Raw genomic sequence first — 27,531 nt, forward strand, 5'->3', positions numbered from 1 at the left:
TGTTTTCTATCCTCAAGAAAGTCAGCTGGAAGCGTTCTCCATCCCCACATTTAGTGGAGGCAAGAAGGTCAATGTGTCCTTAATTTTTGGTATATTTGAAAGCCTCACAGAAAGGTATAGATAGAAGTAGAGGAAGGACTCCAGAAGGTCTCCTAAGAATTTAAAAGAAGAGGGTTTATGGAAACCAGACATTTTTAGGATCCTAACAGCCTGCATTGCAATGCCCCTTAGAAGGTGTTTCCAGTTCCTTCGTTTTATAGATATATATAAAGTGAGCATCCAAATTTTCAAAGACCAGAGTTCTTCCTTCAGTCATGTTAATTACATGTTCTGCTCACTGACTCATTCAGATTTCTACTCAAATTCGTTGGTATGGAGGAAGTTCTAAACAATTACTACTTTAAACCATCATAGCAACTCAAAAGAAGTTTTACCTTTTACACCAAAAAAAAAAAAAAAAAGAAAGCAAACACATGTTGAAACAATGAGGTTTATACAGAAGAAACTATCATACAAGAAAAACCTGATCATGATAATTAAATGGGGTTTAGCCACACACACACAAAGGAGCTCCAAGTTGAATGAAGGGAAAACTGCTCTCAATAACATATTTTATATAACAAGAAATTATTTATGTCAAAAAGGCTCCTCTCCTTAAAGTCATTTTTAGCTGAATTAGAAAATTAGGCCAACCAGTCATCAGACTGGGATAGTTTACTCATTCCACACATTTTTATCTCTTCAGGGTGAAGTCACTCATCTTTTTGTAAGGCATACTATGCCTCACTTCCTTTCCCTTGACTCCCACCCTCCTTCCATCTTGGCCTTCACAAGACACAGTGTGGAGGTGCTAAACTACTTGTTAGAAGAATTTAATGAGGATGCCAAGCTCCCAAGAAAGAGAAATAGCAGCTTCCATTATTACTTCAGTCCACTGCCCCTCCTTTCTACTCATCTCAAATCTCAAAGCTCCACCACAGAATTAAAAACATAGCTTGAGGCACCAAACCTAGATTTATGAGGAAGCACAGACATTAACTCTTGCTCTAAATGCAGGGCGTGTGCTTGTAAGTATGGGTGAGCAAACAGAGGGAGCAGTGCAGTGGGGAGGAGGGTAGGCAGGAGGGGGAGAGAGAAGTTCAGAACAACACAATATATTTTTTAATGTCTCCTTTTCCCTACCTAACAGCTTGTATTGTTGAAAGGCTGGCCTTCCAGGCCCATGAAATGTTAGTCCCTTGCTTATTTAATCTGGACAAAAGGGGGGACTGTGCTGGCACCCTGGAGGGTATTCAATGCTCCTTTGCTCATTGAATGACCTCAGACGAAATATTTTCCATGACAAGAACCCAAAAGACGCTGGCACAGTGTCAGACAATAAGATTTGCAGAATGTGTTTACATTCTCTCGTGTCCCCAGGCTGTTCCAAACCCATAGGCAGGTGCTGCCTTTATCTACTCTCTTTGCTCACCTGGCTCCCTCCCAGAAGTTTCCAGGGCTTTGGGCTTAGTGAGATTAACCATTTATTGGCATGGGTAATCAAGTAATTCTCTGGGTTATTTTTTTTTGAGGGAGAGGAGAGTGATGAATAAAAAAAGGTCAGCAGATTCCATGAAGAGTGAATTCAGGAGCAGCTTGATGCCTTGGCAAGAGCCTTGAAAGACCTTTAGGGGGCCTGGGTTCAAAGGTTGGATCTGCCACTAACTGGCTGGGTAATTGTATCTTTTTCTCTAGGCCGCAGGCTGTCTATCTATAGATGAATTTGATCATCTGTCAGGTCATTTTTGTTCCCCTCCCAAATTAATATCTGTTCTGAAAGAATAATTAATTTATTTGTACTAATTAACTACAAATCCAAAGGATTTCTTTCTTTTTTTTTTTTTTTTTTTAGCCGTATAAACTATTTATTTGCAGGGCCTAGAGATTTATTTCTTCTTGGACACACCCACAGTACGGCCACGGCGTCCTGTGGTCTTGGTGTGCTGGCCTCTGACGCGAAGTCCCCAGAAGTGGCGCAGCCCTCTGTGGGCCCGTATCTTCTTCAGTCGCTCCAGGTCTTCACGGAGCTTGTTGTCCAGACCGTTGGCCAGGACCTGGCTGTATTTCCCGTCTTTCACGTCCTTCTGTCTGTTCAAGAACCAGTCAGGAATCTTTTACTGGCGTGGATTCTGCATAATGGTGATCACGCGTTCCACCTCATCCTCTGTCAGCTCTCCAGCCCTCTTGGTGAGGTCGATGTCTGCTTTCCTCAACACCACATGAGCATATCTTCGCCCCACACCCTTAATTGCGGTGATGGCAAAAGCTATTTTCCGCCGCCCATCGATGTTGGTGTTGAGTACTCGCAAAATGTGCTGGAATTTCTCAGGAATCACTAGAGACATGGCGGCGGCCAAGCGGCGGCGTGTAGGCCTCCTGTGGAAGAGCTCCAAAGGATTTCTTAATGAACATGATATTCTCAGAGGTTGCTGAGACCTGATCTCCCAGAGGAAGGACTGATCTTTAACTGCAGAATAAAAGACCTAAGATTAAACCAACAGTAGAAGTCAGAAACAGTGATGATATATAAATACTAACGGGTTACAGAAAAGGGTTATGGAAGCTTCTAAGTTGAAAATCTTTTACAAAGATATTTGCTTGAGAAAGTTTAGATATGCTTGTTCCAGAAGTGGTCATGTTCAGAGACGAGGTAATGAAGACTAAGGTCCAAACCAAAGAAAGGTCCAACCTAAGATTTTGTGACTCACAGTATTCAGGGTTGTGTGTGTGCGTGTGTTTATGTGTGTATGTGTGCATGCACACAGCAACTACTTGGATTTAAATAAATATGGCAATTATACTGTCAGATACATAGTAATCACTTATTCCTGGCCTAATGAAGATGAATGAATAAATTCACACAACAGTCAGGAAGACTGTAAGTTTGAATGGTAAATTTTTCCATTCTTAAATGTTCTGCATAATGGTAGTTAAGATCCCTAGATAAACTGTCAGTGAAACCTGGGTCTAATTCTAGCACTAGTATGAACTTCTTGTGCAGCTAAGAGCTAGACATGGCATCTCTGGATCTCCATTTCCTTTGCTACTATCTGAGTGTTTTTGTCCCCCCCTCAAATTTGTGTGTTGAAATCCGAATTCCCAAGGTGATAGAATTAGGAGGTGCAGCCTTTTTTGATGTGATCAGGCCATAAGGGCAGAATCCTCATGAATAGCATTCGTTCTTTCTTCAAAGAGCATCCAGAGACCTATGTGTCCTTTCTGCTATGTGAAAATTTAGCCAGGAAAAACCACATGAAGCTCTTATTAGACCTCAGATCTGCTGGTGCCTTGATCTTGGACTTGCCACTCTCCAGAGCTGTGAGGGATGCATTTCTGTGTTTTATTAATTACTCAGTTTCCGTTACTATGTTATAGCCACCCAACTGGATTAAGACACCACCTTATAAAATAATGTAGGCCTTGGATTAGATATTGTCTTGAGGACACTCAAACTATGCACAAATCTGATACATCTGACTCATCAGATCCAAGGATTACTTACCTTTGGGTGTTACTTGAATAGCAGATAGAAAAATTTTGTTTTCCAGAACTGGTATGAATGGATTATTTGGATGAAGATCATTCTAAAACTTATATACTCATATTCTTAAACAGATTATGTTACAAATAACTAACTCTTATAGTTTAATAAAATCCATCACAAACCCCAGATTTTCAGAACTAGAAAGGATTTATTGGGCCTCCTCGGTGGCGGAGCGGTTGAGCGCTGGGCTGTGAAACCGCCCGCAGCCTCTGCAGCACCGGTTTGATCCCTGGCCTCCAGGCGAGGGTCCCACATGGTGCGCAGACCTCTCCTGCTGCTTGCTGCTCCCCTCAGCAGTGTATTTCATCAGTCTGCCTGCTCTGCTCTCCCCTCTGGCTCTGATGAATTCTCTCACCCTCCTGCACTTCTGACTAAACCCAGTGCTTGTATAAATAAATAAATAAATATTTAAAAAAAGAAAGGATTTATTACTAATTATCCATGTCTTACATCTTTGAAACCCTAATTTTAGCAAAACAGATTGAAATTTAGAAAGTTATCTAAATAAATATTCAAGAACAATAATACTTTTTTTATATTTGATGCTTTCATTTACTAAAACTAATTGTATTATATGAAGAGTGAGGCTAAAACCTTACAGTTCTAAAACCTTACAGACTGCTAAGTTTACAAGTTGTTATGCCTCTTCCTTCACCATCAGCTTGTCAATTTTTGACCCTATCAATGTTTCTGACCTCATTAGGTCTCTAAAATAGTTTTCTCTAAACTTCTACTAACATAGATACTAGAGATGTGTTGTTATTAATGTCATGGGTAGACCAAAAAAAAATCCTCTTTCTCAGTTATTTTCCTATTAGAAAAATACATCCTCTTTACAGCAAAGTTTGGGTTCATAGATTCCACTTAAATGGAGAACTAATCCAATGAGGTTGATGTAAATAACTTTTAAAGAAGAAGAAACTGTCCAGGATTTTTAGTCATGGCTATCAAAATGTTCAAGGTCCATTTGGAGCTCCATTCCTGTTAGAATGAAATAAATTTGACACCAGGATTAGAAATGATAATCTTCTTTCCACTGATAGGGACAAAATGAAAGCACATATTCCTTAAAGTCACAGTCTGGTTGATGGACATTGTGGTATTCTGTACAGGGACACTCCTATTCTGATCTCTCCACAGCTTTTGGAACAAAACCCCACAATATTAGCAGTTACTCTGAGTGGCAACATTACTGGAAAATTCCTGGAAGCATTCCTTCATGAAGTCTAGAGAAATTGCTCCGGATAATACTATAATGGGGTTTTAGATACGAGAACAACATCTTACAATTGAAGGCATCGAGGACTTCATTTATTCATTCATGCATGTGATCTTTAGTTTTATACCAATACAAGAGTCTTTTTTTTTAATAGAGGCATATTTATTTATTTGTTTGTTTGTTTGTTTGTTTTGTTTATGCATGCACTGGGTACAGTCAGAAGCGCGGGAGGGTGAGAGAATTCACCAGAGCCAGAGCGGGGAGCAGAACAGGCAGAAGAACCGAAGCACACTGCTGAGGGGAGCAGCGGGCGGCAGGAGAGGTCTGCGCGCCATGTGGGACCCTCCTCCGGTGGCCGGGGAGCAGCCAGGGACTGAACCGGCAACGCAGAGGCCGCGGGCAGATTTGCAACCCAGTGCTCTACCGCTGCGCCACTGGGGAGGCCCACCAATGCAAGAGTCTTAAATGATACAAACTAAACAAGTTTTCAAGAAACTCAGAGAATTCTAATGGCATTAAAAAGTAGGTAGCTTGTGCACAAGGCTCCTTTCCATTTTGACAAGAGCTGGAAGCTTGACCATCCTGGGGAAATCCTGGGGTATACATCCTGGGATATACATCTGAGGTATGACTGGAAACGCCTGGCAGTGGGGGCGGAAGGGGTCCTTGACTGATGTGCTTTTCACACCAGGGACTGATCAGTGGTCAGTGGAATACCTTGCTAATAAGATTGGAGCTACAGGTAGGAGTCAGGAGTTTATCAATGGACTCACCCTCCCTAAAGCCAAAATCCAGGATTCAGTTTGACCCACCCTTTTCTCCATCAATAAAAAGGCCAGGATCTTGCTCTTGAGTGGCATCCTGCATCCTATAGCCTGCTCCACAACTCCTGTTTCTTCTCCTTATCAGTGTGGTATTGTGGGTGCAAGAGTAGCTTTTTAGCTAGGGGTCAATGGAGGCAAAGGTTTTGCTAGGTTATGGTGATTGAAAAAGAATAAGATTAAGTGCAATAAAAATAGAGGAAATCTTGAGAGTAAAGAACCAATTGTGTGTATGTGAGGGATCAGTGGGGGGAGAAAGACAGAAAATTCAGTGTAAGAGCCATGATTTTTATATTTATGATGTTTTTATTTATTATCATTTGTGCTATATGTGAGAAGGAAAGAACATAGGCCAGAAGAAGTCTACAAAACTTGGTGGTTTGGATACAGGTGGTTGAGCACAACAGTGAAAGTTCTGGAGTACCCTAAACCTAACATGGAAGCTAGTTGAGCAGCTGCTGGGGAATCAGTCTCTGGCCACCACACTGAAAACTACAGAAAGAGAAGGTCCTGTGTACAGAGGTGAGTGGGGCATAAGGCTAAACCATCTGCCCTCCTTGGTCTCCAGGCCATGAATGGAACAGAGCCTAGATCATGTTCCTACTGGGTGCCATTAAGAAACATAGAGGCAAACAGAAAAGAGTGTCTAGTGAATAATAGGCCCTCATTATTTGTTAGTTGCTCAGTGGCATAAAATACACAAAATTTTCTCATTCATGAACCCATTATTACTCATAAAACTGTTATCTGAAAATTATAAAGATGTGGCATGCTCAAAAACACAGAGCTAGTGAAAGCCAAGGTCTGCATTTGGATACTTCTGAGTCCAAAGCAAGGACTCTGTCATAGGTGTCCCATAAATGGCCCTGAAATCTACTCAAAAGATACATGTGTTGAAGAAACGTGAGGTTTAATTAACAAAGAGGACATTTGGAGCACTGCTGCAGAGGTTGCCTACTGTACAGACAGCTCCCACTGTACAGGTAGCTCCCACTGTTCAGGTCTGGAGGACCAGACTATGTCCACAGTTATGGGAGAGAGGCAAGAATGGAGAGCTGGTTGTGCTCAGATCTTCCTGCAAATAGCAAAGCAAATCTGGCAACAGGAAGAAGTGGCCAGAAGGTCTCAGTAAGAATACTGAATGTGTTTCCTTTCAAGGTCATTATCTTAGTATAAATCCGATATGGTTATTGTAAAAGGATTGAAAGAAACATACTAAAATATTAGCACTATCAATGCAAATACAAGTTATTTTTCTTCTATTAAAAATTCTTAATTTCTTGCCAGGTCATGGGTTATTTTTACATTCAGATGATACACAGCAGATTTTAGATATTGTTATCATCATAACCAGAGCAAAGAGCACCAGGTAGTGTGCTAAGACTTCAATGTTTACATCTCATTCATACCACAAGCTCACAAGGCAGGTGTACAATCCCTATTTTGTAGATGAGGAAATTAAGTTCAAAATAGTAAATGGTGGAGCTGCAATTAGAGTTTAAGTCTCTCTGCTTCCACAGGCCCTGATAATTCCATGATACCCAATGGATGTACAGGACAAGGAAAGACAAATCACTTATAACAAACTGTTGTTCATCCCCCGCCCCCACCATATGCCTATATAAAATAAAAACAGTCCTTTGAGAGCTCACACTCAAATCTGAAGTCTGTCTTTACTTCAACTAATCTACCCCCTGCCTTTCTCTACAGTACTGATCCAGCCAGCTCAGAAACCTGAAGGGGTTTCTAGTTGCCTATCAAATTCAGAAACACTTTCCCAGCCTGGCACTTAAGGTGTTTCACAGTAGCTGTAGCATGAATTTCCAACATTCAAAGCCAAATCCTCAGGGATCCCACCAAATGATTTAACTGGCCGAGCCTGTCTTACAACATTTGTAATATTTTCACCAACATGAAATTACTCCGTACAGTTCTCTAGCATCATCAAAGAAATGACAAGCTGCTCAAGAATAGGGTCCACATCTAAATCATATATATTGCACCCCACAATATCTGTCTTGTAGTGCATGGCCAAATAGTTTTGAAGTGAATAAAATAGTAGTCTTTCCTGTAAAAATTACAAAGCAGTAGAAGTTCCAAATTCTCATTTCTCAGATCAGATTGCTCCAGCTGCTGCTTTTGTCGTTCATTCATTCATTCACCTTTCTGAATTATTTTGTTTAAAATTGACCTCTTTGAGTGCTTCCTGTTTGTTAAAGGGAGTAGGAGACTCCAGTTATGAGGTATCCATAAAGGAGATTTTTAGAGAAGGGCCTGGGATCCAAGAGTCTGTACCTTTGCAAGCAGGGAGTCTACGACCTTTCTCTGAAAGCTTTGTGCTGCAGCTGCACACAAGCCACCTCCAGAGGCTGCCACGGCACAGAGGAGGGGGCAACTCTTGCAAAACTACCAGAGAACATGACACATAATAAAGGAAGCAATTTTGAGGAAACTCCCTCCATTATAAAAATGGGACATTTGGCAAATCACATTGGCCTTGGGTTTGTGTTAGTTTTCGTCTCCTCTCTTAAAAGGAAGTTATATTCAAGCACTCCAAATAATCAAGTTTCAACAGGCATTGAGTAGCGAAGTTAAAAAAAAAAAAAAAAGCTTCTTCTGAGGAAACATTTTTCTGAATCTCATCCATTTCCACTTCCTCTCAAGGGAGGTTGAGGGTAGATGGAAGACACACAAGGACACTTAAACCAGTTTCCACGAACTTCTAGCCCAACTCTCCATGGTCCTTTGGGAAACAGCCAGGCTGCCCCAGGAGGCAGGAGGCACCAAGGGCTCTGACTTATAGACCAGGTACCTCACTTTTCTCTCCCAACTCCCTACAATCATGCTCCGAAGAGGGAAGCATTTTGCTTTCTCCACTTTGGAGAACCTTGAAATGGAACAAACTTCAAGAGATTTTATGCGATATACCTATTTGTTCTTTCCTTTAAATTTATGAAAATATTTCCCAGTTTATTTACAGTCTTTCATCTACTATATTATGTGAACAAGCACAAATGCCCATCTCCTGCTTTCACATACTGATGTGGTTCATAATTAGCATCATTTCTCCTCTTGGCCACGGTCAATGGAAATCTTCCCAACTGTTCAGGAAGAGTTGGGTGTTCGGAGACCCCTCCATCCTTGCCCAAAGTGATTATATTTTACCTGTCACAGGTAAAATTTGGACAACAACAACAACAAAAGCATGTTATTCATGAGATTCTTTGATATAACAGAATTTGTAGCGATTAGAGAATGTAGACCTGGGTGAGGCTGTCTTCACTTACTTAAGTAATAGTCAGGAAGTCACTTTACCTTTCAGAAGCTTTTTTGCAAAAGCTTTTTACCCTTCTTGTTTGCAAAATGAAGCTGAGGATGTCTATTTAGCTTAACTATGGTAGAACTGCATAAAAAATGCCTAGTACCTCTCTTTGAAGGCTGAAAGCACTCCTTTAGCAGAATTCAAAAAGTAAATTACAGGAAAAAAGTTTGCAAATTTTCTTGTATGCCTACTAGCTTCATTTGCAGCCACCAAAGAAACTGCCAAATCTCAAATTTGTGGGAAGGGGACAAAGAAGGAACATGGTGTGAAATACTAAACTATGTACAAAGTTAAGAAATTCCAGTCATTTCCTGAACTAGAATTGATTTACCTACATTCCACAGTGTATATTTGCTTTGGGGTAAGTGAACAAAAGTTTACTTAAGGCTTTTGCTTTATCTTCATGTTGCAATAGCATTGCTTTGCATACGTATGAGCTTGGGTTTTGTGATTTTGCTTTTAAGATTTGTCTCTACTACAGGGCTTGATATTTCTATCCAGACCTAGAGCAACAATACAGTTAGAGAACTGGGACCCTTCTCATAGTTCAGTCCTGGTGCTCTGTCCCTCAGTGTGGCAGTTTTGCCTATAAACATAAGAATAATCAATCCAGCATCTCCAAATTCCTTTCTCAGGTCCACTCCTCCAATGGTCACTCTTTGTCACCATTCAGGCATGACACAGCAAATGTCCAATGGCAGAATATTTTGCTCTATGAAGGACAAACCTATTGAAGAGCTCAGGCAGGCCCTGAAAGCAGATATAGGGCCATTTGCACAAGGACTATTAGGATCTTAGCTACCCAGAGTATGAACTAGAATAATGTTTGACAAACCTCACTATTTGAATCACCCAGGGACCTTGTTAAAGCAAAGATTCCCATTCAGTTGGTGGAGTGTGTCTTCTGGCTTTGAACTCTGTGCTCAAGTGATTCTGATAGCACTGGTGTTAGTAACTAGCTGGGGGTTGTTGGGGGGGATTATGGGCATATCCACTTGGCCTAAGGGCTTCTCACCCTGTGGCACACTTGATAAGGAATAAAGGGGGCTGGCTACAGTGTTCACTTCTTAGGGTAGGGTCTTGGTTGACTGATAATAGGCACAATGGTTTGTAGCAGGTTGCAAACCAGGAATCTAAGTGAAGAAAAGTCTATCATGTTCTATGATGAAAGGCAAAATTTGTTATAAAAACTGCAATTTAGACAATTTTCCTATCACTAGTATAATTATCAAAGAGAAGTCCTCTATAAACATTGTTTTTCATTAAAAAACAAAGTTGTATTAGGTTTGCTTGGAGATTATTGAATGTGTGCAGGGGTAACAATTTTTCGTCGTTGATATCCTCTCTCTTCAGAGGTGTGTGTGTGTGTGCGCGCGCACGCATTTAAATAACAGCAATATCAAGCCCCTAATTCCTTTAGTTCCTTCAACCATTCCTCATTTGATAAAGTTAAAATTCCCTGAGTAGCTCAGTTATCCTATCCTAAGCACATTCCAGTTTTCTAATGTCCTTATTAATGTAGGTAGCCAAGAAAAGAAAAAGAAATATTCCCACCAGTTATCCAATTACTGTGGAATGTACCATGACAACCACTTTGTTCCTTTTAGATGCTGAGAATCACCAAATTTACCCAAAAACAGCATCATCTGCGTTGGTGACTTGCCATGCTGCCAATTACCTGGAGTTCATCATCAAATACAGCTTCTAAATTTCTAACACTTTTTTGATGTTGCTGCTCAAATGCATGGTGAAGAGTACATTTCTCAAGCTGACTTTTGAAGAAAGTAGACATGGAAGATATATCCTATAGTTAAACTCCAACTTTGGCACCTGATCTTTCATAAGGAAACTACTTTCAATCAGAAACTATAAGAGAGAATAAACAAAGTCTTCTCTGATGACTTACTTAGGCTAGATGCTCAGGCAAATCCTTATATCCTTCTAAGACAGGCACTGAATAACCAGCTCAGCATAAAATGTGCCTTCATTAAGAAATAGTTCCTGAATCAAGGAAGGTAGAGCCCCAAATAGGAAGGGGGGTAAGATCTCCTAATCTCCTCCCCTGGCCAAAGTTTAACTAGCTTGTGTCTTTTTTTTTTTTAAGACTTTATAAATGAAGCCAAATAAATAATTTTTCTACAACATAATTAGGAAGTGACAGAACATTTCAGTGTCTGGCAAAATTAATTATTTACATTATAAGTATTATCCAAAAGGCTAGGAGAGTCACAAAGGCAAAGTTGGAGCATGGTCTTTAATTAATCCTGCATCATGCCTAGGACAACAGCATACATCCTTGGGAAGATCTAATAATTGAAGGTGAAATTTGTATGTATAAACAATCTCTAAAGACATGTTCAGTGCCACTGAAGTCTACTGCTACAACACCTTCATATATTTCTGTAGAGAGCACAGAAAGAATGAGATGCATAATACCAAAGACACTTCATCATTATAATTTCAAGTTCAAAGAAACCAAGGCCTTATTTGCAATCTGAGTAATGCTCAATAAAGTTTATATTATATAGGTATTGAATGCTGAACAACAACAACAAATGAATTCTCAGAAAGATTATAGTTTTAAAGATGTAATGAACTTTATCTTAGCAGTAAGATCATTCATTCAATAAATGTGTGCTCAGTGGAGCTGTGCTCAAAAAACTACCCCAATAGCACTCACCAGAGATTAACAAGTAAATCCCTCTGTGCTCTGGTTGCTCATGATCTACTGGAAAGACATAGTATAAGAACAATAAGAAGAGAAGATGGTGAAAAGAGAAGCTATCTTGAAACAGCAAGAGAGATTCCACAACTAACTTAGGGACCAGTGCACCCTGAATGAAGTCACCTGGAACAATGGAACAAAAAAAATGTAAGAAATGGGCATTCTAAGATGAGAAGAAAAGTTGTTCCAAATAGGAGAACATAACATAAAGGCAGGGGATGTAGGGAAAGTATTGGGATTTCTTTATTGTTGCATTGTTCTTAAAGTCTTATAACCAGTTCCTCACTGTGCCAGTACGAGGGAGAAATCTCATCTCTATTGTCTCCTCTCTTCTTTCTCCCTTCTCCTCACCCTACTCCTCCCTTCATCTCCCTATCACTCTGTGTGTGTGTGTGTGTGTGTGTGTTTAATGGTTGGAAGTGGCATAGAAAAGAGGAACATTCACATCATGTAAAGAAGCATGTAGTTTGCTCACAACAACAAACTCTGGTAAGACATGGCCTGTATAATTTCCGTTTGTTAATTAGAAAATTTACATTTGTTATCTATACATCTTAGAGCAATCTTACAAAGCAGATATTATTTTCTATAATTATGAAGACCTGAAACCCAGACTATTCAAAGAATCTGCCTAGAAATAACAATGTATAGTCTTTGGTCTGCTTGAAGGTCCCAAGTATTTCCCCTGGAATGCAGTAGGCCTCCATCTCAGGGGGCTAGAGGCTGGTGGATAGTAGGATTTTCCCAGCCAATCTTCCCAGAAAGTGCTTATAAGATGCAGTAATAATCTTAAAAAGGCTTATACATTTCAGTAACGATAATCATCCCAGTTCTACCTTTGTTCTTCCCCTCAAGTGGATATTTTTTTTTTTTTTACTCAATGATAAAGTGGGTCTCTAGCACATATTTACTATCTTCTATGGTAATTTTATGCCATTAATCATTTAAATTGATTCCAGAAAGAACTTGCTTTATTTTTTTCTTTTCCATCCCCCCACCTATGATCTTACAAATTTTTGCAGAAGTAACAAATTATCTAAATAATGGATCCTAAATCTGTAAATTTTCATCAACAAACATAGGCTTTAATCTTCAAAACGACCATCAGTACCCTAAAAGCATAACCATCTGGTGGGAGGGTAAACTGAGGAGGAAACATTTACTTATCTATATATCCAGTCACCTCTAATTCTTAGAACTTGATATCCTATTCCCAGAAAAAAAATTGTAAAAATTTGCACTCTTTAATGTTTCCGTGTGACTTAAACTTGGCATATATGGGAGAATTCAACAGAGAGGTTAGACAGATAGATGGGGAATATTGGAAACCTGGTTAAAGAGGTTATGTTTATCCTGTAAGACATTTTTCTATAAACAAACATCTAGGGGCTGAGGAAAACTTTACATAAGGGGTGAGATATGAATTTGACCATGGGTTCAGCTTTATGAAGGTTAAATGATCAGAACTTGAGAGGTAGGCTGAATCTTGGGCAGTGTAAAGTAAGGGAAACCAGTTAGGAGCCTGGGTGTGGAGAAATCACGAGACTTGGACAACGAGAATAAAAAGGCAAATGAGGGCCTCCCCTGGTGGTGCAGGCAGTTGAGCGCAGTGCTGTGAAGCTGTCCGCAGGCTCTGCAGCACTGGTTCGATCCTGGCCAGCCAGGGAGATACCCACATGGCATGGCAGACCTCTCCTGTCTCCCCCACTGCTCCCCTCAGCAGTGTATTTTGTCAGACTGCCTGTTCTATTCCCTGCTCTGTCTCTGGGAAATCCTCTCACCCTCCCGTGCATCTGGACTGTACCCAGGTTCTTGTACAAATAAATACACAAATCTCAAAAAGAAAAAAAGAAAAAAAAGAAAGGCAAGGTAGAATTCAGAGACTAAGCAACAGCACCTTGATGTCACTTTGGAAATGTCCTTAAAAAACTGTTTGGTGTACCCTGTTCTCCACTGTTTCATGGTTTTGAGGTTATTCTCTTCAGTAAAAGAAAAGACAGGAGAGCCGGAATCAGAGCCATCAGCAGGAATCCGGGAGGGAATGGGGTTTATTGCTGGGTCTGTTTGAGGAGTGTGCAATGTAGCAAACCCATCTTGACATTTCTTTGTTCCCTTTCCTGTCTCACCTTTCCCCACCTTCCCTCTGCCAAACCCACTTCGGAAGTGAAAGACCTCTTGAAATATCCATGCCCCACATCAGGAGGCACTCAGTTTTAAGTGCAGAAGGAAAGAAGTGTCTGGCCTCTGCATTCCCCTGGTCACCAGCTTCCCTGGTTGTGAAGCTGCAGGTAAAGGTGCGGGCCTTCCATCCAAACAGACCCGGCCTCCCATTCTATGGGAACTGGGAGCCCAGCTAAGCACACTGCCAGAGGCCTCCCTCTCCCCCCCTCCATCACCTGTTTATAAGCCGCAAAACAACAAAACAGACACGGTGGTACTGAATCTCTCCTCACAATCTGGCTTCAAGTTGCCAACTTTTAAGAAGAGAAATTCCTAGTGAATGACATAAACCAATTAGAGAGCTGCCTAAACCAAGTCCAAGCGCTGAAACACGGCGGCAGGTTCCTATTTGGCAAAGTGATCTGAACAAGAGCCAAAGTAAACAGACATGGCCCCTGGGACGCCTGGATTCCCACCTGTACATCTAAGGGTATCATTGCAAGCAGTGCTTTCCGACCATCTTGCTGCAAACTCCGTCCAGGTTTCTCTGCTCATTGCCGTGGAGCGATTAACTACAGTATCTTTTAAGAGCTGGTCACCAAAGGGTGTGTGGAAAAGCACTGACATTTGGGATATCTCATCTCCTTTAAGGTTTCACTTAGTTGTTTTTACAAATATGTTTCATGCCATATAAAATGTAAACCTACTTTTTTTTTTTTTCTAGCCTGAAATCATTATAAGTTGAATTGTAGGGACAACCAGCTAAGGGCAGCCATAGATGTATATTAACTGATCATCTAACATATGCCAGTAATTTTATTTTTTTAATCCGTTGGCACTCCTGGCAGCTATGTATTAATATTAATATTAATATTTCATAGATAAGGAAACTGAGAATCTAGGAGGCATAGGAAGTTTTCCAAGATCACCCAGGTAGCAAGTAAAAAAGATATATACTAGTTTCAAGGTGTGATACTTCTCCTAACCTAATATAATTGCTATTTTTAAACAGAATTTAAGGAGATGGGGGGAGTAGTAAGTACAAATAGCAAAAAAAGCAAAATTATGGAAAATTACATCTAATCCCACCACCTGGAGGTAATCACTCTTAATATTCTGTTGTAAATCCTGCAATTGCAGAAGTTTTAACTCTCTTTTTGGAGCTTCTATGCTGATGCAATAGAAAGCTTTCAAAAACATTACATCTTTTTGTTATATTCAGAATCATCAAGAAAAAAATATAGGAAAGATATTTTTACATTTTTTAAAAAGTGAATTTGAGAAGTCATGAAGTTGAAGGCTGTTTGGTGTGTGGAGAAAGTGAAGGCATCTGTGTTCTTTAGGACATGTTCTCCAGAAGTTCATCTAAAACAGTAGCCATGTATAAGAGGCAGGAATAGACACTGTGCAGGTTTTCTAATATCCAGCAGACCGGGTAAAGGAGGAGTCAGAGTCCTCAGTGGTTTTTGCAGGTCTTTTATTGGGATTTACCGGGTACACAGCAGGCAAGGGTGCTGCGGGGCCGGGAGGCTGGCAGGCAAATCCTCACTCTATCTGGGCTCTCCGGTGATCTTTGCTTCTGCTTCTTTGCTTCTCTCTCGGCTTCTCTTGCGGCTTCTGTTCCTCTCAGCTTCTCTTTCAGCTTCTTCTGCTCTTCTCAGCTTCTGCTGGCGTCCCCGTGATGCCGCCTTTAAAAGCCCAGTCTTAGCCCAGGTGAATCCCATCTACCTATGCCCACACCCTACTCCAGGTGCCCGCCATCAGGCATGCATTCAGGACCACAAGGATCCATCATCTATCCTGATGGCGGGAGAGCAGAAAAGCCTGACATTTTTCCTTACCCTACACTATGGATACAGAGGCACAGCCACAGCTCTGGGCAACCAGAGGAATCTGCTGTTACCTCATAAGCTTATTTGTGACCATGGCCAAAAAAAGTGTCCCTGGCTTCAGTTTTCCAGCTGCCATTTGACATCCATCACTCTTACCCTGCTTAATGATCAGGGCTGTTTTCAGGAGTTAATAATATAAATATTTATGAAAGCCCTTTGAAACAAACAAAGCATGATGCAAATGAAAGTTAATATTCATAATCTGTAATAATTAGGGACTCTATTGTGAGATAAAGATGTTGCCAAGTGGTTAAAGGAATCATGACAGTTCTCCCTTATAGCATTAAACCATAAATTAGTGGCAAAACCATAATCAAAATGCTGCCATAATATCATACCGTTTCATAGGTGTAAAATGAATAGTAATAATAATGATGATAGTAATGGTGATAGCTAATACTTACTCCTGTTAGTATCACTCTCTCGAGCACTTTGTAAAATGGTTTACAGGGCTTTCTTGTGTAATCCTCAGAATAACCTTATGCAGAGATATATCATTACCTCCATTTAACAGATAAACACTGTTTAAATTTACAAGGTTCTCTTACATATAAACAAATCATCTCATTTTTATTGCATCAGTTCTGTTCAATGATAGAACTATAACTCGGGAATTCAGTTTGCCTAATTTTGTCACAAAATTTGTAAGTTGTCAAATCTTGGTATATAACTGAGTCAACCTAGAATTTTTCAACCAAACTGTGGCTGCTTTGGATTTTGGTCATATAATCTCGGAAAATTTCCTCATTCAGTTAATGCACCATAATCCCCAAGGCCAGCACCTGTGCTAATTATTCCAAGAGGAAATTTACCTGATTTATATAACATAAGATTGTATAACTTAATCTTATATAACTTAAACATATCCACAAAGATTCCCCAAAACGACTTCATCTGAATCTCTTCTCTAAGTCAATCTACAATCAAACATGGCCAAGGCTCTTGGACATGGATCTAATCAGAGATTTTCTTTCCTTCCAAATATTTTATTCTTTCCAAAGACAGTGATTAACTGTCTGATAAATGCTCTCCCTGAGAAACTGATTTCATTGATGAGACCATATTATATAAGTGTGAGTGAGAGTGTGTGTGTGTGTGTGTGTGTGTGTGTGTGGAGAGAGAGAGAAAGAGACTCAATCTCCCTATATGTGTTTGTGTGCATATATAGTACAATAGTATAATATTTATACCCATATATAATATATATTATTATATAATATATAAACTATATGTCATTTTTATATACTATATATCTTATATATGTGTGGAGATGTGTGTGTGTGTGTATTGTTTCTCCTTAACAGGGCTTACAACAAAACCTTTTGTGCTAAGGCATTCAGTGAAAGAAACTTTCGAGTCCATGCTTCTTTATACTTCATCCTCCATCACACTCTATCAAGTCATTATCAAGACCTGGGCATTAAGGGCCTCCTGGTGGCACAGGCGGTTGAGCGACGCACTGGGAAGCTGTCCACAGCCTCTGCAGTGTGGGTTCAATCCCAACCAGCCAGCGAGAATCCCACATGGTGAAGCAGACCTCTCCTGTCTCGCCCTCTGCTCCTCTCAGCAGTGTATTTCAGTCAGTCAGTCTGCCTGTTCTGTTCCCTGCTCTGTCTCAGGTAAATCCTCTCACCCTCCCACACATCTGGCCTGTACCCCAGTTCTTGTATAAAAAATAAATAAATCTTCAAAAAAAGAAAAGACTTGGGCATTAAAATGTGGATAAATTGAGACCAAAGGAAAGTACATGCAGTGTGTTGAAGAGCAGTGACTGGGTGGTTTAGGAGAGTTCAAGAGGAAGAAACTATGTGATAGTATTCATTCACTGGTAGAGGAATGACAGGGTATGTGTAGAAAATATTGATGTTTGATTTGAAAGTTTCAAGTTATATGAATTTAATCTAGGGATACAAGGACTAGAAAAGAAGGTTAAAGTCATACTGCAAAAGTCTTTGTTAAGTCAAACAATCAACCTGTACTTTACTGTTTCTCATACATTGCCAGTTGATTATTCCCAATGCATATGACCAAAGCTGTTTGCTGCAAACAACAAAAGGTATTTGCAAACTCTTGTTTTACTCTTGTTTTATTTATGATATTTTCTATTGCATTTCATCTACATGGGTTGATTTTTTTTTTAAAGATTTATTTTATTTATACAAGAGCCGGGGTACAGGCCAGAGGCGCAGGAGGGTGAGAGGATTCACCAGAGACAGAGCAGGGAGCAGAACAGGCAGGCTGACAAAATACACTGCTGAGGGGAGCAGCGGGTGAGACAGGAGAGGTCTGTTCACCATGTGGGTTGCTCCGAGGCCGGTGGGGATTGAACTGATACTGCAGAGGCTGTGGACAGCTTCACAGCGCTGCGCTCAACCACCTGTGCCGCCAGGGAGGCCCTACATGGGTTGATTTAATAAAAATTATATTCTACAATTGAAATCATTTAACTTTGGTCAAAATGTAGACTTCAGGTAGTAATCTTTAGGCACATCTGTCCTGTGGTTTTTCAGACTTCCTAGCACAACTGTTACCTCAGATTCTGTAATCCAGTTTGTGAAGCATAAGCAGATAATGGGACATTACTGGTGGAATTTTGAATGGAGAGATGAATTGATCAAGAAGATAATCTTAGAGTAGAAAATTGAATGAATTTTGAGCACCAATGCACACTGGAAGCAGGAAGATCTAATAATCTCATAGAACTTAAATATTTATTTAGTGCTGTGCTAGATACTTCAGATAGTCTAATTAATCCTCACAATCCTATGAAATATAAACTATGATCACCCACATTTTACAGGTAATAAACCATAGGGAAGAAAATATAATAGATATTCCAAAGATTATGTAGTTAGTAAGTAGCTGAATCTGAGCTTAAGCTAGACCAAAATGTCTCTAGAATTTAGGTTCTGAACCACTACATTGAAGAAAAGTCAGGAAACCATCATAATCACTGAGGTGAGAGGTAATAATGGCCCAGAGTAAGATTATGACAGTAGAAATGGAAAGAGTGAGAACTGAGAAATGTGGCAAAGACAGATTTGACAGAATTTGACAGCCTGAGTAGATTGGGGAGAAAGAAGTAGTAGTCAAAGATGACTGATTTTTCAAGCATGGATAATTGGGAAGATAATGACGCTTTCCTCATAAATAAAGGCCAACAGTAAAGAAGCAGGTTTGTTGGGAGAAGGTTGAGGTAGGGGGAAGATGACGTGTTGAGTTTGAGATGCCTGTGGGGCACACAGGTGGAGACAGCCAAGGGGAAGAAATGCAGGTGTGGACTGCTTCCCATTACTGGGCCCCCAAACTTGCTAAAGGTCCCATCAGCTATTTTCAGTCTAGGTTTTCACTATTACTGATCCTGCACATTAGCGAGTGATGCAGGATAGAATTTTCCATAAATGCTTGGAGTTGAAAAAAACAAATGGCTCATAAACATACATAGACACCCACAAACTCATCCATCTCATAACAAGTTGGAATCTTTTGCAAAAGCATCTTAAGCTGCTTATTTTCTAAATTCAAAGTATTAGATACACAAATCAGTGGCTTGAAGATAGAGGCAGTAACAGCTGTGTAATTCCTTTCTTCCTTGAAGCAAGATGACTCTATAAAGGTGAATATGCTCCTGCATGACAATGAAGTCTATTTAGAATTTTTGGAAGTGCAGCTTGACTCTAAATGATTTCCTTTGCCAATGGTTAGGCCTAAGAGAGTCCCTGACCCAGCTAAACAGGGAAGAGAAAAGAAAAGCAGAAGGAGACAATGGAGAAGAGTTTAGCAGAAGAAAGAAGAAATGGAATACGGAACCCCAGGATCCTCACAAAACAGATTCACAACCACAGATTCTGTGGTTCAGTTATCTATGGATATGGTATTGACTGAATTTTCCCTTTCTAAAATATAAACAAATTATCCCAAAATGACATAGAGAATAGTACACAACTTTTCATAGTGATCCTTCATGCTATGTTAGTCATTCCTTTCCTCCAATATCTGTTAATCTTTGGAGTTTTGCTCTGATTTTCCACTGTAATTTCACTACATGCTTTGGAAAGAGTAAAACAGAATATATAGGGTCTTCCTGGTGGCTCAAGGGGTTAAGACGCAACCTATGAAGCTGTCTGCAGCCACTGCAGCATGAGTTTGATCCCCGGCCAGGGAACTATCTACATGATGCAGCAGACCTCTCCTCACTCGCCCACTGCTCCCCTCAGCAGTGTATTTCAGTCAGTCTGCCTGTTCTGCTCCCCACTCTGTCCTCTCACCCCACACACCTCTAGCCTGTGCCCCAGTTTCTGTATGCATAAATAAATAAATCTTAAAAAAACAGAATATATGAACTTTGCTATGTCACATCACAAATAGCAACTTTGCTCCTTACGTATAATAAATTACTCAACTTTTTTTAAGTGAATAGCTACTTGTCCCAATTTAAAAATTTTGAGGGTTAATTTTATCATTTGACTGAAGTTGGAATGTGTATACACACATGCACACACACACACACATCATAATCTCTCTCCTCTCTGTCCTTTCTATTACTGTTTCTAAAATAAATATTTTGTTAAAAACAAAATGCTAATTTCAATGACTCTAGAATGGGGTGATAAAGTCATATTTCATCATTGTGGATTCTCAGTTCTCTAAATTATTTCCCCACACTCCCACATAGAATTTTCCCCTTTAATAATCATACCCTAAATAGAGGGAAATTATCCAAAGATAAGCACATTTGTATTATGCTTCAAGAGTTGACTCTTCGTTGAAAATGCTGATGTTTTAGACAGTCATGACAAAATCTCAGTCATTTTTCTGGACAGTATTATCTCAGTACAAAATTACATTTTTACTGACAGCTATTATAAAGTTCATAGCACTTGAAAAAGCAACACCTTCAGTTTTGAATACTTCTTCTTTGAAATCATCAGCATCCAGAGCAAATTGCTTAGAGATTAGAAACACTTTCCTGGAAAAATCACAATGCCTTTTGAACTGCCTGGAGGCTCTAAGGTATTTCTTGTTTCTTTTCTGGTCTTATCTCTTGACTTCTACTTTCCCTCTCATTTTTGCTTATACCCAGTGTCTACCATCACAAAATTTTCAGATTACAAGCATTTTACTAACTTTCAGTAAAGTCCATAATCTCTATTTTTAGAGAATCTTTAGAGCTTGGTGGTATTTATAGGGAGATCATACACATGGCTTTTATTTGAATTCTGACACAGAATTCTGAGCTCTGCTATTCAGTGACATGTATTTTTACTTATTATGAATGTACTGAGTCCTGATTATGAGCATAGTGAAATGGTGCCATTTCTCCCTCTACTTACATGCAACCACCTTGGACTATAATACCAGTATATCATGAGCCAAACTTCCTGAGCAAGGGAGCTACCAGGAGGGGAAATAAGGAAAGTGTCAAACTGCCAGGTGAAGCTATATAACATGGAAAGAAGATTGGCTCTGGGGGTCTCTTGCTTTCCTGGCTTTGACTTATACCCAAGGACTTGGGGAGAGGGAGGGGAGACATGGCAGAGACACTTGGAAGAGCTATGTGGGTGGGAGACATGTGGAGAGTCTGACAACAGCAATCATTAACTTGGTGTGGTATCTACTTTTGCCCCAGCACTCTACTGTTTTAATCTGTTTTATCCCCTTGCTATTCCCCACCAGAGGTTAGACTTGTGGCAAGCTTTCAGACTTAGCAGCTCCTCTTTGGGCAGATTCCATTTTGGTAGGCAATTGCCCAAAGGAGATGGGTAATTTTCAAGGTTTTATTGTAAAAGTATCATTAGTAACATTCTGTCTTCTCTCTCTCTCTATGTGCACTAATTTATTAAAGTTCTATCACACTAAGAGCCTTCTTCCATAGCCTCTGTTCAAAGATGGCCAATCCCTTTAGATCATGCACCCCCTTAACAGTTTGGGGCTCCTGGGTGCCCCTCAATCATGTGCTAATCCTCCCAACTCCAATTCCCAATTCTCAACTAGAATCTTTTAGCACTAATTCCAAATCCCTGGGCTAGAGAATTTGATTGCTTCTGTTTCAGAGAGGTATCAACTATTTTTCTCTGGGTGTTTGGAAAGGGGTAACATGGAAGAAACATTTTGTCCCTCTACATTGCAGTCAACTGTTTATTGAGCTCCTTTCTGGGGCTGGCATTATTCTAGACACCAGCAGTAAACCAAAGAAATCCCAGCTCTAATAGTCTTCACCGTGGTTCATGAAGACAGACAAGAAGCAAACAAAAATACACTATGTGGTAGAACTATGTGTCGTAAAGAGGAATAAAGCAGAATACAGCAAAAGAGTGGTATGACAGGGAAAATGATTGTCTACAATCATTATTACAATAGGGTGTAAGAAAGGTTCTAGGAAGGTGGAATTTGTTTTTGTTTTATTTTTTTTTTCTAATTCTCTCGCCTTCCTGTGCTTCTGACTGTACCCAGTGCTTGTATAAATAAATAAATAAATCTTAAAAAAAAAAAAACACTCTTAGCAGTCCTAATTGCTCCCTGTATCAAAAATCCAAAAATCTGGGGATCACCGCAAAAGATCTTAACACTGTCCATCACCCCCATCTCTTAGTCTATACCTTGGATAAGTGGAAGGTAGAAGAAATTTCACTTTTCTTAAGCTGTGACTGTGTGATAGACCTTTTATAATGTATGCCATATATATAACTCCATTGACTCCCAAATATAAAGCAGTCTTGCAGGGTTACTATTTATACCTGGTTATGACTGATGAGAATACAGAGGCTTGGAGAGATAAGTGACTTGCTAGAGTCAGTATTGCCCACAGAGTAGTTGGCAAAGCAGAATGTGATTTGTGAACCCAAAGGCCATATTTTTTCTGTAATATCCTATAAGTGCTGGGGATCCCACAATAGGACTTGAAAGAGAAATTAGTAATTGGGCTTTATTGTGTTTTTTTTTGTTTTGTTTTGTTTTGTTTTGTTTTTTAAATAATAAATTTTATTTTTATATTCCCCATACAATTGCAACCCCCCATTCTGACCCCAATCCCTCCCCTCCCGCCCCCCACCCCCCAAAAAGTGTCTCTGGTTCATAGTTTTTTGTTGATTTTGATTTTTACTTTCTTATAGTTATTCATTTTCCTGGTCCCTTATTTAAGTGTTCTAGATTCCTGCTATGAGTGAGACCATCCGGTATTTTGCTTTTTCTTTCTGGCTTATTTCGCTGAGCATGATCCCTTCTAGCGCCATCCATGTTGCTGCAAATTGCATGTGGTTATCTTTTTTGAATGCAGAGTAATATTCCATGGTATATATGCACCATATCTTCTTGATCCAGTCATCTATTTTGGGGCATTTGGGTTGTTTCCAAAGCTTAGCTATTGTAAACAGTGCTGCTATAAACATAGGGGTGCAGGTGCTCTTTGGAATTGATGTTTCTGTGTCCTTTGGGTAGATACCTAGGAGTGGAATTGCTGGATCATATGGAAGCTCTATGTTTAGTAGGTCCAGAAATCTCCACACAGCTCTCCATAGTGGTTGGACCAGTTTGCACTCCCACCAACAGTGCAGAAGAGTTCCTTTTTCTCCACATCCTCGCCAACATTTGTTGCTGCTAGTTTTTTTAATATGTGCCATTCTCACTGGTGTAAGATGGTATCTCATGGTAGTTTTGATTTGCATTTCCCTGATTACAAGTGATGTTGAACATTTTTTCATATGCCTGTTGGCCATTTGCATTTCCTCTTCAGAGAAGTTTCTTTTTAGCTCTTCTGCCCATTTTTTGACTGGATTATTTTCTTTGTTGTTGTTGAGTCTCATCAGCTCTTTGCAGATTTTTGTGATCAGTCCTTTATCATTAGTGTTGTGTGCAAAAATGTTCTCCCAGTTGGTGGGGTTTCTCTTAGTTTTTGTTATTGTCTCTTTTGCTGTGCAGAAGCTCTTTAATTTGATGTAGTCCCAGCTGTTTATCTGTGCGGAAGGTGGAATTTGAACAGAGAGGTGAAGAGAATGGAAGCGTGATTTTTGTGTAATTTGGGGAAAGGTGTTCTAGGTTTCCAAGACCTTGAAACCATAGAACTTGCTAGAACTTGCTCAGTTTTTTTTTGTTTTTGTTTTTGTTTTTGTATTTTTTTAAGTAAACACCAAAGAAGCCATGAGATTTCAGCAAAGTGTGCCTAGAGGGCAGTCATAGCAGGTAAGTCAAATGAAGTGTTAGGCCAAAGCATTCTGGGGCTGTTCCTTGGAGATCAGATTTCCTGTCCAAACAATACAAAAGGGGTCTACACAATGGTCCTTAAAAAAAGCCAATTACAAACCAAATTAAGTAGACTAGTCTGCTCAAAACAAAGAAACCAATGTGTGTGAGAAGTCTCTGTAGAGATAAAGAGAGGGTTGCATAAGGGAAAGATCACGGGCTTTGAAGTCAAAAAGACCTGAATTTGAATCCTCCCTGGACCATTATAATTGCAGTCTCTTGACCAGTGAATTAGCATCTTTAATCCTCAGGTAAAACAGGGTTAATGCCTACTTAAAGGATTATAATAAGAGGGAAATAAGATAAATTAGGCACAGTGGCAATATTTGTATTCAGAAAGTCTATGAAGAAACAGTTCTGTGATCAAAGAACTTTGGGGCAAAGCTCTCTTTTAGACATTCTCAATGCATGTTAGACTTATAGTATTCTGGAAGGACATTGATAAGAAACCTATTTAACTTCCTACAGTCTGATATTTCCTCATTTATGGAGCATGGAACACCTTGTTTATATAGGTGATTCCATGCAACATACTGGGCCAAATGTCATCAAAGGGCACTTCCGGCTCTGACACAGAAAGACAGCAGTGTTATTGCTGCATCCTCACGGCCCACTTTTCAGACTGGCAAGTCTTGGAAGGAAAGCGCCACAAGTCAAAATTCACCAACCATTTCCAAACTGCCTTAACACCCTTCTTCTCCCAGCAATATGCAAAGTGTATTATGGAAAAATATTGAAGCTGACTTGAGAAAAAGTGAGGAATCTGAAAGAGAAAGAAAAAAATGGGGGTCAGGGACAGGCAAGAAGGTGGTGGTTCTTGTACTTTCTCTTGCAGTTAATGGAGATAATAATTACCAAGGACTAGAGAAAATAAGTGGGAAGACCATGGACACCAGTACTTGTAATAACTGTGCATCCAAAATCTGATGCTTTTTAAAAGATCATTGATCTGCCTGGTTTTTAATACAATTCTAGTCACCATGTCTGTGCAACACATGAAAATAGCAAAGTAAATGTAAAGTGTTAATCCCTCTGTACAGATTTGTGATTTATTTAAAACAAGATTCAGGTTTCGAGCCTGATTCTGCTAGTTACTGGTGCTGTGACTTACACAAGTAACTTAATGTTCTCATACCTTCCTTTTCTTGTTTTTAAAAATACAAAATAATTTTTACCTCCACAATTATCATGAAGAATAAATAAAGCAATGGATGTGGCAATTCCTTGTCACACTTAACGAATACTTATGGAATGGGTAACAGGTCACTGCTGATCATTTCACATCAAGAAAGTACCTTGTCTCTCAATTTCCATGACTATGCAATATTATTTTATAGGGTACTGTTTATATTTTTAAAGACACTGTCAAAAATATCAATTTCATAGTAAATAAACTCTAACTACATTCAACTACTCTCTAATAAAGCATATCCATTAAAAAAAAAGCCCCCTGGGGGCCTCCCTGGTGGTGCAAAGGGTTAAGATGCAGCACCACTGCACCATGAGTTCGATCCCTGGTTAGGAAGCTACCCACAAGGTGCAGCAGACCTCTCCTGCCTCTCCCGCTGCTCCCCTCAGCAGTGCATTTCAGGAGATCTGCTTGTTCTACTCCCCCCGCCCTGTCTCTGATGAGACACCCCCACACCTCTGGCCTGTAGCCCAGCCTTGTACGCATACATAAATCTTAAAAAAAAAAAAAAAAAAGCCCCCTGTAGGGTAAGGTAAAAGTGTCAAGTTTTTCTGCTCTCCTGCCATTAGGATAGATGACGGAACTGCTGCGGTCCTGAACGCATGCATGCCTGATGGCGGGCACCTGGAGTAGGGTGTGGGCATAGGTAGATGGGATTCACCTGGGCTAAGTCTGGGCTTTCAAGGGCGTCATCACAGGGACTCCAGCAGAAGCAGAGAAGAATGAAAGAAAAACCACGAGTGGAAGAAGAGAAGCAGTAGAAGAAGAGAAGCGGTAGAAGCCGAGAGCAGAGAAGCAGAGAGAAGGCTGGAGAGCCCAGAAAGAGTGAAGACTTGCTGGGGGCTTGGAGCCTGCCAGCCTCCCAGCACCCCCAGCACTCCTGCCTGCTGTGTACCTGGTAAATCCCAATAAAAGCTGCAAAAGCCACTGAGGGCTCCAGGACTCCTTCTTCACCCAATCTTCTGGAACAGAAAACCTGCTCAGTGTCCATCCTGCTCACTATACCCCCTGATTTCAAAGCATTAAATTTTCAACAAATCACACTATAAGAAAATATTTTTTTATTTATTTCTACTATGTACTAGGAATGATTGGTTGGCATTTTGAAAAAAATAAAGGTAGAATAAAACTATGTGACTGGTAGTCACAAAAGAGTAATTCCTAATCCTGAACTCTGAAGGAAGTTGAATGCCCATTTAATGGATCTGAAAATTATTACAGCCATCAGATCTAAGATGTCCTATTAACTTAAAAAATAGGTACAAACATGAGCCATAAATCATTCTGATTTGATAGAAAAATGAAAATGAGCCTCCAAAGACTTTAATAATTAATACATAAACCTTCTGGTAACTTAAATTATGAGTGAGTTAACTCAGATCCAATACATTAATTCACCTTGAGAGTGGGTTGACTTAAAGTTTCCTTTTTAGATATGCATGGTTTACCCAGTAATAATAATAAAAAAGAACCACAAAATTCCACATACACAGCATCACTCCCTCTCAACCAGTCCCGGCATGCCGGCTTGCAGAGCATTTAAACCCACACACCAAGAGTTTAACTTCAGCTTGGCTGGGGAACTTGGATGAGACTTTCACTATTCAGACACAGAAAATATTAATTATCATCAAATCTGTCATTATCTTCCCATCCCCCCTCCACATCCTCATCTCGTCTATCTGATCCTTTCTCCCTCCAGCCAGCAAAATAAAAAGCAGTGATTTGCTGAGTGGATTGTGGTTTTACTCGAAAAGAAAAGGGGCCAGCTGTGTATGCCTATTGAAGTAATCAAAACAAGGAGATGGGGATGGTATTCCCTTGAAGTGCCCCACAGCAATTTGGTAGAAAATCTAGAAAATATTATTTCATTAAAGCAACTACAAAAGAAAAGCAGAGAGAAAGAGGGGGAAAGGATAAAGAATACATGGGCGGGGGAGAGAGAAAGAGAGAGAGAGAGAAGTAATGAGAGTACTGCAGAAAATGAACAAAAGAAGAGAAGTGAAGGAAATATGAGACAAAACCAAAATAGGATACACAGTCACATGTTTGATGACCTCTCCCCAACTCTCTCTGCCCTTTGAACTGCAAGTCCAGGCAGATAAAGGTGCTAGAATGGTGCATAGGAGAAGCAACCAGAATTGGCCTGGCATGCTGAAAGAACAGACAAACGCCTACAAGATATGACTTCAGGAGCACCTGGATGACCCACTGCCCAAAATAACACCACTTTATCCATTGGCTAATGCTTAAAATTCCACTGTTGATGCTTCATTTATTTTGGAAAGGGTTATGATGTCTGCTAGCATTGCCCTGGGTTAGGGAACTCTTTCAGCCTGTTTGAAACCATTTATAATCTTATGGGTGCCTTTCAAGGTCTTT

At 39.9% G+C, this 27,531-nt stretch overlaps 2 protein-coding genes across 2 annotated transcripts in view; both read right to left on the reverse strand.

The window, feature by feature from the left end:
- Window positions 1-27,531, reverse strand: part of TPRG1 (tumor protein p63 regulated 1) — a gene marked incomplete at both ends in the record, with an annotated part of 102,939 nt that overhangs the window by 15,918 nt on the left and 59,490 nt on the right. The window lies entirely within an intron of this gene.
- On the reverse strand, window positions 1,689-2,406 carry LOC311170136 (small ribosomal subunit protein uS13-like). Its single transcript, XM_084232508.1, is given in 2 exon segments — window positions 1,689-2,153; window positions 2,157-2,406. Coding segments are annotated over 2 exon segments (456 nt in total). The 5' UTR covers window positions 2,385-2,406; the 3' UTR covers window positions 1,689-1,925.

The sequence above is a fragment of the Talpa europaea genome (genome assembly GCF_964194135.1).
Source record: "Talpa europaea genome assembly, chromosome: 4".
NCBI classification, from domain to species: domain Eukaryota; kingdom Metazoa; phylum Chordata; class Mammalia; order Eulipotyphla; family Talpidae; genus Talpa; species Talpa europaea.